General features: G+C 44.8%; 1 protein-coding gene across 1 annotated transcript; it reads right to left on the reverse strand.

Annotated features, from left to right (window-relative positions):
• Window positions 1-5,629: 5,629 nt before the first annotated feature.
• LOC121158977 (putative olfactory receptor 2W6) lies at window positions 5,630-6,580 on the reverse strand. The gene has a single exon (XM_040983961.1). It carries the CDS (start codon window positions 6,572-6,574, stop codon window positions 5,630-5,632), a length of 945 nt encoding a protein of 314 aa, XP_040839895.1. The 5' UTR covers window positions 6,575-6,580.
• Between the last annotated feature and the right edge of the window lie 2,501 nt (window positions 6,581-9,081).

A 9,081-nucleotide genomic window follows, 5' to 3' on the forward strand; every position in this document is an offset into this window, starting at 1 on the left:
TATTGATTTATAATGTTTGAATATATTGCTTTGCATGGCTTCTTAGTGACAGTGGAGATCAGGTTGTGTGATGCTAAAATTACATTTCCCAGTGTGTCCCGTTGAGCTGCTTCTTCGTGAGTTGTCTTATTTTGTTGACAAGTGAATTTCAAAGTGGTAGATGTAAATGTTACCTTACTGTGATTATACTCTATGTAAATGGAGTCCAAATGGATTATACTCTATGTAAATGCCAGTCCAAAGGCAACAGTTGGCCAACGCTCGCTCTTCCAGACACTGCGAAGGAATTGAAGTGGTCGCTTTCGGAATGGCAGCGTGAGAAGCTCCCGTGACTCGCTCTTCCCTCATACGATGGGAATTTTGAAGAAGAAAACTGAGCTCAAAAATCACAAAAATCTTTAAAGAAAAGTCACAGAACCGACTGAAGTGGTCTACTGAAGACAAGCAACCGGTTCCTGATAAAACAATGGTGTCTGTGATGGTACAATTTGAGGATTCCACACCTAGTGGTGTAACAAGCAAAATATGGTAGTCTTGAAAAACATTTCTCTTGAAACTAGAGAAATTTGAACTGATCTCAGCGAACAGAAGTCCATGCCATTTACACTGAAGCCTAGAAAACATTGCTGGAAGAAATGAAAGCTCCGAATGATGGAAAGGCATCTTTTATTCGCTGTTAGAATATTTGATATTGTTATGGTGACAAAGCTCTCCACACGGGCGCAATCCCTAATAAAATCACAAGTAACCTTAAAAATCATGAGATAAATCTATATTGTGAAAACTATGAAATACACTCATTTTACTTAAATTAGAAATAGGAATAAAAGTACATAATTGGGTCCAATGTGATAGCCTAGTGGCTAAATTCTTGCCTTGCATCTGCTGGGTTTGTAATATGGGTGCTGGTTCTAATCCTGGCTGCTCCATTTCCCACCCAACTATCTGCTTGTTGCCTGGGAAAGTAGCAGATGATGGCCCAAAGCCTTGGGACCCTGTACCCATGTGGTAGACCCGGAAGAAGCTCAGGGCTCCTGGCTTCAGATCAGTTCAGCTCTAGCCATTGGGGACTCTTGAGGAGTGGACAGATCTTTCTCGCTGTATCTTCTGTCTCTGTATTTCCATCTTTATAATTTAAATATATATTTTTTTTAAAAAAAAGAAAGAAAATGCATTGTTACAAAAAAATTAAAAAGATTTTAAAAAGATAAGACTTCCTAAGGTACTAATATTTTTCTGATATTGATTGATGCATCTACGACAATACCCCAATAAAACAGCTCAAATTAGGTAATGCATAGTTTTTAGTGAAATCCAAAGTGTTATAGGTATATTTTATTTAATATCTTATGCCGTAAAATGCAAATACCAAACCAATCTTTAGTCTAAATTTAAATCTAAGAGCACCCAACAGAGAAAAATTTTGTAAAATCCAAGAATACAATAACACAAAAGGAAAAATGTCTAATTAATATGAATATTCAACTCAGAATAGCAAATCTGTTTGAGAATATTTAAAATTGCCCAACATTCAGGGAGATATCGTGAGGGAATGTGATAAGACACATACAAGTTAGGTTTGTTAGTGACATAAACTTGGACACTTGGCGCCTTCGAACTCAGGCTCCCTAGTCGCTGGCCTGATGACACAGGTGTTGATGTGGCTGAGACCTCAAAGGCATCAAGGTCTGAGCAACAACACAAATCAGAGACACCAAGACCAACCGTAGGTGAGGGCGTCCTGGACCAGTTGTTGTGAAATTTCACTGGACCAAAGTACTTGGAAAGTTGTGTGAGAACCAGCAGCTGTGGCACCAGTAACAGAAGCTGCAGCTCACTGCACCGGGCCCCTTGCACACTTTCTCCAGGAAGAGGAGCCCTGTGGACTCTCAGAGAAGCTCTCCCAAGAATACAAACAAGAGGGTGCACCCAAGCAGCACAGAGGGTGGCTGGTGCCGGACTCTGGTCTCCTAGGGAAGACAAGAGGAATAACCCAGCTCTCAGTTCTCTTTAGGGTCTGCTTATGGAAAACCTGCTTGCCCTAAGCCTTCCCAATATCCTATTTCTCAGCTCCTCCTTGCGGTTAACCCTTGAGGAGACACAACTTTGTACACTCCATTTCAGGTTCTCCCCTTCTCTCTCAGACACTCCAATTGGGATTTTGCAGTCACTGTTGGCAGTTTTGTCAGTGTTGTCCACATTCCTGATGGTCTATTCCTGCCTTGCCTGTTAGACAGCTAGCTGCTTCTTGCTGCTTCCTGCGCTTTCCCTGCAGGAGGCCCCAGGGAAGCACCTCCAGGCAAGGTAGAGCCTTACCCTCGGGACTCGAACCTGGTGCTCACTGCTCCCTCTGCTGGCAGTTCCGTTGAAGTCCGTGCTGACCACCTCCGTTTCAAATCACAACCTGTTTCCCCTACCACCCTTCCCTGTCCTCCATCTCTTCCAAAAACCTATAAAGATATGACAGCAGTGATGGTTTAGAATCTTTTATCACTTTTCTATATCTTCACCTGGAATGCAAGTTCAACACAAGGACAATTTACGCTGTGGTTAAATGTTTGTGTATTTTGTTACGAGTACCTAGAACAAAGCCTGAAACACAGGAGGCACTCAGTATGTATTTGTCAAACTAATGAATTAGAAGCAAAATATTCAAATAGGTGGAAATTGTCATCAGAGCTGTTATATCATGCATCAAGAAAGCGAAATGGGAAATTGGGACCCTGCACCCATGTGGGAGATCTGGAGGAAGCTCCTGACTCCTAGATTAGGATTGGCTCAGCTCCAGTCATTGCGACCGCTTAGGGAGTGAATCATTGGACAGGAGATTTTTCCTCTCCCTCTCCTCCTCTATATATACATCTGCCTTTCCAATAAAGACAAGTTAATCTTTAAAAAAAAAAAAAAAAGATTGTGGAAGCCAGGGTCCAGAGGGGGCCAGGTTTGTGAGTCCCAGGGACAGGGGGATCTGACAGGGCTGTAGCTTGGCTCAGGTCCACCTGCATGGTGTGGGCCAGATTCACGAGCCCCGAGGATAGGGGATGCAGTGGGGCTTGGGTGGTCTGGCCCAGGTCCTGGGGCCTGCCTTCCAGGTGAGTGTTGGCTTTGTGAGCCCTGGGGGTGGGAGATCTGGCAGGATTCAGGTCACCTAGCCTGGGTCCTGGAGCCTGCCTGTGAGGTGGGTACCAAGTTTATGAACCTCAGGGGCTGGAGATCTGGTGGGGCTTGAGTCCCCTGGCCCAGGTCCTTGGGCTCCCCTGCAAGAGCAGTGGACACAGGCCCTGTTGTAAAAAGAGAATATGGCAGCTCATTTAGTGTCGCAGTAGAAGAAGGCAAACAGAACAAATTGGACAGCTGCCCCAGCAAAATGACAGCAAAACATCTCAGTGAATAGAGACTTGAGGTTGACTGTATCAGCCAATGGACATTAGGAGGACTTCATGCGCCTTAGATTGGTGAAATCAACAGCATTCCAGAACTATCCAAACCACTTGGGCAAAACCCTCGGAATACGTACACATTGAGACCCTGAGTTGATTGAGATGGCTATTCCTCAGCCCAGGGTGCTGGGACATTTGGAAAGTCGTGTGTGGCTTTCTGCTTGGTCTCTCTCCTTCTTCAGAAGCAATAAGAAAAAAAAAATAGCAAAATTGGAGACTACAAACTCACTCAGTTTTCCCTAAACCTTGATCCTTCCCATCCTGATCAATCATGTAATCATTATAAAAAATAAACTAATAAAAATTAATATATTTGATTCATCCAACTATATATCTAAGTGAATAAACTAAACTTCATAAACCACTTTTTTGTAGGATTAAAAGATGATCCTGGCCCCGGAGTGGTGGCCTAACAGCTGAAGTCCTCGCCTTGAACACGCCGAGATCCCTTCTGGGCGTCGGTTCTAATCCCGGCAGTTCCACTTCCCATCCAGCTCCCTGCTTGTGGCCTGGGAAAGCAGTCGAGCATGGCCCAAAGCCTTGGGACCCTGCAGCTGCACGGGAGACATGGAGGAAGTTCCTGGCTCTGGATCCCCAGACTCCTACCCCAAGCAATCTGTAGTCCTGGCTCGCCTCCCACCTGGGGGGAAGTGTCCTGGCCTGGCATTGCCTGCCTTCCCCACATATCCTTAAAAAATAACAATAATAAAGAGAGAATAAGTAACTATGTCAGCACACTGGTATAGTTAACACACATTTGGCATTAACCAGACCCAGGATGCTTGCCAGCCACTGGCTGCTTTTCCCACAGCAGTGTGACACTTACCTAGGAACAAGGCAACCCAGGCAGTTGCCTGCTGTCCAGGTCATCACGTTTCAATGGACAGTTTCACCTTGACATTCATTATTCTCATCACCTACATTTTTACAGAAGAATGTAATGAAATGAATATTTGCAGGAAAAAAAATCGTATTTTGAAGAGAATTGCTCAGCAACTTGTATAGGGATTTCCAAAATCAAGGTATCGATATAAATTTTATACCATTTTTTCTTCATTCTAAAAGAGTATCCAAACGGTAAACAGATAAAATAAAAATTACTGCTACCATTGTTTTCTAGAGGAATTGTAGTAGTGAGACTTTCCTTTATTTAGAAATGAGCAGTATATTTTCATGACAAGTACATATTACAAATTGTTTTCCAGCAGGAAATGTGGGAAATTCTGAACTGCAAGTCCCTAAATTTTGAACAGTCTTGCATGTCTGGAATCTGAACTCCGGAATCCTCGTTTACTCACAAAATACCCTAGTATACTATCTCCTTGAGTGATGCGATGGGACTCACTTAGACGACAGCATGTTGTATCTGAGGCCCGAGGTGGACCAGACATTTCACCCACCATCCACTTTCAGTCAGCGCTTGGGAGAGGCCGCCGTTGCTGAGGTTGTGAGAACAAGGATTCATTCCAACCGCAAGGATTCTGATAGGCTCTCAGCCTTTGGATCATTTCTCTCTGCTGATTCAAGACAACCCTGACAACATACAGAAAGAGTACAGCGACAATGAGCTCCAAACCTTAGCCTTGTCTTACAAACATCAAGAGCGTGTTCCACGCAAAGCAAATCCCTCGTGATTTTGCTGCATCTCCTTGCTCTTCCACGCAGTTAAACCTGCCTCCCACTTACTTAGCTTGCTTTACAGATTAGTCAAAAATACCCGGAATGTGCAAGTCAGTTATAAAACTGAAGTACTGACGTCAACTAGTTAAACAGTTTGTCTCTCGTTCAGGCTTTTGGCACGATAAAGGCACTTTTCAATCTTCTAGAATAAATAAGTACTTTTCCTACACTGTTTGTAAGGCCATCCTTTTTATATCCATTGACGACCTACTGAATATCAATGATGGTGACAGGATCCGGCACGGGAACAATGGCATTTGATGTTCACCTTCACGGCTGGTGTTCCGGATGCACAATTTTAGCCTGGTTTGGAGCCTGGCGATGAATGTTTGACTTAGAGGGATCTCAGAGAACAGAAGTGATTGTCACTTAGGAATGTAGCATTTTCTCAACCTGAATTCCCCTTGTCTCGACGTGCCTCTTGGCTCTACAATGCCAGAACATTCTTCTTTGTGCTGGGTCTAACATGTATGGAAGATGGGACAAAAGGCAAGCCCACATCTGACCACTCATTCCTGTGCTTTGGCACTCTGCTGCCCTAGCACCTTCTTCATGGCCTCTTTGACATCTTTGTTCCTCAGCGTATAGATCAGGGGGTTAACACTGGGGGTGACAATTGTGTAAAAAAGAGTAAGGAATTTGCCCTGGTCCTGGGAATATGTGTTTGCTGGTTGGAGGTACATATAGATAATTGTACCATAGAAGAGAGAGACAACAATGAGGTGGGAACTACAGGTGTTGAAGGCTTTCTTTCGCCCAGCGGCCGACTTGATCCTGAGCACTGCTCGTGCAATGTAACCGTAGGAGATGAGGATGAGGATGAGTGGCAGCAGGATGATGAAGATTGCCAAGGCAAAAGCCAGTGCCTCAAGGGCCATGGTATCCACACAAGCCATACCAATGAGTGCTGGCATCTCACAGAGAAAGTGGTCCACACGCCTATGCCCACAGCGAGGCAGCATCAACGTCTGGGGTGCCATGATGAGAGAATTGCCGAAGCCGCTCAACCAGGCCACCGAAGCCAGCTGCCCACAGAGGCGCCAGTGCATGATGACCGTGTAGTGAAGGGGCTTGCAGACAGCAACATAGCGGTCATAGGCCATGACAGCCAGCAGGACACACTCCACACCTCCCAGGGCCAGCACGAAGTAGAGCTGGATGGCACAGCCCACGTAGCTGATGGTCTTGTCTGGGCCCCACAAGTTGTAGAGCATCTGAGGGATGGAACCTGTGGTGAAGCACATGTCCAGGAAGGAGAGATTGGCCAGAAAGAAATACATGGGTGTGTGCAGCCGGGAGTCCAGAGCTGAAAGCAAGATGATAGCCATGTTGCCCAGGAGGGTCAGCAGGTAGAAGGTGAGGACCACCATAAAGATGATGAGCTCCAGGCGGGGGCGGTCAGAGAAGCCCACCAGGATGAAGCCCTCGAAGGAGGATGTGTTGGTGCTCCCCATCAGCAATGAGCATGTGGTACCTGTGGAGAGAGAGATGAGCATCCCTGAAGGGCACAAATAACTCCATCAGAGTGGAGGGAAGCTTCCTTGTGAATACCGGATGCTTGATCCAAAATGTCAATGACTACTGATTAAATCGTCATGCGGTCTGAGAAGCACAGTGTTTGGAGAGTTAAAATCCCACTTCAGAGAATATGTCATCCACACTGGGAAGCCCAGAATCAAGTTCAAACCCAACTGGGAACTTAGCGACTGAACAATATTTTTGGAAGATGATTATCTCCTTGCTCCTTGTATCCACTCCTCTGATCCCATCATTTCCATTCACTCACTGGAGGTTGGTCCTGAGAGGCAGGTGTCAGAGACGACAGAGAAGCCCAGCCCAGGAAGAGACTTCTTTCACACTGCCAACGTGTGTCTTAACCCTAAGACTATGTGCCATTTCTAAAGTTGGGAATGTTTCAATATAAAGATGGAACAGACAGGAACAAAACAATTCCCAGGGCCCTCGCGCAATGGCCTAGCACTTTAAGTCCTTGCCTAGAACACACCAGGATCCCATATGGGCCCTGCTTCCCATCCAGCTCCCTGCTTGTGGCCTGGGAAAACAGTCGAGGATGGCCCAAAACCTTAGGACTCTGCACTTGCATGGGAGACCCAGAAGAGGTTCCTGGCTCTTGGCTTCGGATCGGCTCAGCTCCAGCTGTTGTAGCCACTTGGGGAGTGGTGAATCAACAGATGGAAGATCTTCCTCTCTGTATCTCTTCCTGTCTGTATATCTGCCTTTCAAATAAAAATAAATAGATCTTTTAAAGAAGGAAAGAAAAACAAATCCCAGACTAAATCTCAATGGATTAGAGTTCAGCACTCTTCTTTCTCCTCCCTCAATAATATTTTATTCTTAAAGAGAGCTCTACTGTTAGTAATCCTAGGATGACCGCTTTATTTATGGTTTTTATGATCCCATAGAACCAAGAGACTTTGCATCTAGTAAAATACTCAACATTTTCAATTCTTTGGGACTGATTCTAGGATAGATGCACTGTATAATGAAAGTTAACCAAAGGCAGAGCTACACTTATTCATGTTAATTCATATGAATAAGTAATTAATTAATAAAAGTAAGTCATTAATAAAAAGTAATGAAGTTGAGACTCACAACTAAAGTATGTGGTACAGTCTCCGGAAACGGCTTGAAGACTTTGAACTAAAACTTTGGCATGATTAGAAATTAAAGGATTGCCAAACTCATCACTTCGAGGGCTTCAACCAGTTTCTGTGTGGGTGAGAATAATATACCAAAGCAGCCAGAGAGCTTCTCGTGTAAAAGCCCAGGGCTGGTACTTACAATGAAGCCAGCTTTCCCACCACCTCTTGTGAGAGGAAAAACCTGCAACTGTATGATGCTTAAGAGCATGTAAGTGTGCATTTGTAAGTGAACTAGAAGGGTGGACGCCCATTGGATGGTAACAGGAGTGGAAGTTGGGATCAGAGGAGTGAACTTCCTCTATACTTACAATGCTTTATTTCTTTAAAAACAAAAGTAGCTGAAAGGAAGCATGACCATAAAGGAACAGGTATTTTGCATGGTAGCATGTATGCAGTTCCTCGTTGTCTTTATTTCTGTACAATTTCAATACCTCCTACTATAAAAGAGGAAATGAAAGCATGAGCTACAAATTATCCGGAAGTCAGCATCACTAACATTCTGTTCCTAGGAGTGAGGCATTAATGGTAGCTGCTTGAGGCAGTGTGCTCCACTTCACCCTAAAAGCAGCCCCTGGAGGTCAGGACTTTGGTTGCTGAACTTCTCACATCAAGCACTGAGTCTGCAGGAGTGAAGGAGCAGCCTGTCCAGACAATTAGTGCATGCCCTGCGGTTTCACTGCAAAGATCACCCGCTGTCATCAGAGCTCTCCCTGTGGATTGGACAGCACACACAGTAACCACATTAGGTCTGCATACAGAGAAGCTGAATAAGTTGTAAAACTGAGACTATGACCATATCTTGATTTGTGGTGCTGTCCTTGTTCCTATTGGCAAAAAAGTGTAAACAAAACAAACGAATACAATTTCTAATTTAGCAAATAAGAAGCACAGGGGGACACTGCCTACCACAATGTTAGCACCAAGGGCAGCGGACACATGGACTTCCAGAGTGTGCCATGCTTGTGCCAAACAGTTTGCATGGAAGTGCTGGAGGTTGTGGTTAACAGCATCTCAGCTCAGGTGGCCACACTCGGTTGTGACTGTCCCCCACTATACACAGAGCACAAACCAAGATCTTTTCCTTTCTGTCTTGCCTCTTGAATCACTGGGTGAACATTCTCCTCCAGAACTTTCACTCTGATTCGAATGTTTCAGGAGCATGGGTCATCTACTCACTGGCTGCCTTTCTTCTCAGCTTGCTACTCGTCATCTCCAAGGTTTCCCTTTGTGATCCCTGCAGCTCCTGCTTCTGGACTTTACAAAGCCGATAACTACTTCCTCTGTGTGCCGAGAATGTT

The sequence above is a fragment of the Ochotona curzoniae genome, unplaced genomic scaffold (assembly GCF_017591425.1).
Source record: "Ochotona curzoniae isolate NIBS_2020 unplaced genomic scaffold, NIBS_Ocur_1.0 contig_4064, whole genome shotgun sequence".
Taxonomy (NCBI): Eukaryota; Metazoa; Chordata; class Mammalia; order Lagomorpha; family Ochotonidae; genus Ochotona; species Ochotona curzoniae.

Coding starts and splice junctions, on each gene's coding strand:
- LOC121158977 (XM_040983961.1), bottom strand. CDS start 6,574: ATGGGGAGCACCAACACATCCTCCTTCGAGGGCTTCATCCTGGTGGGC.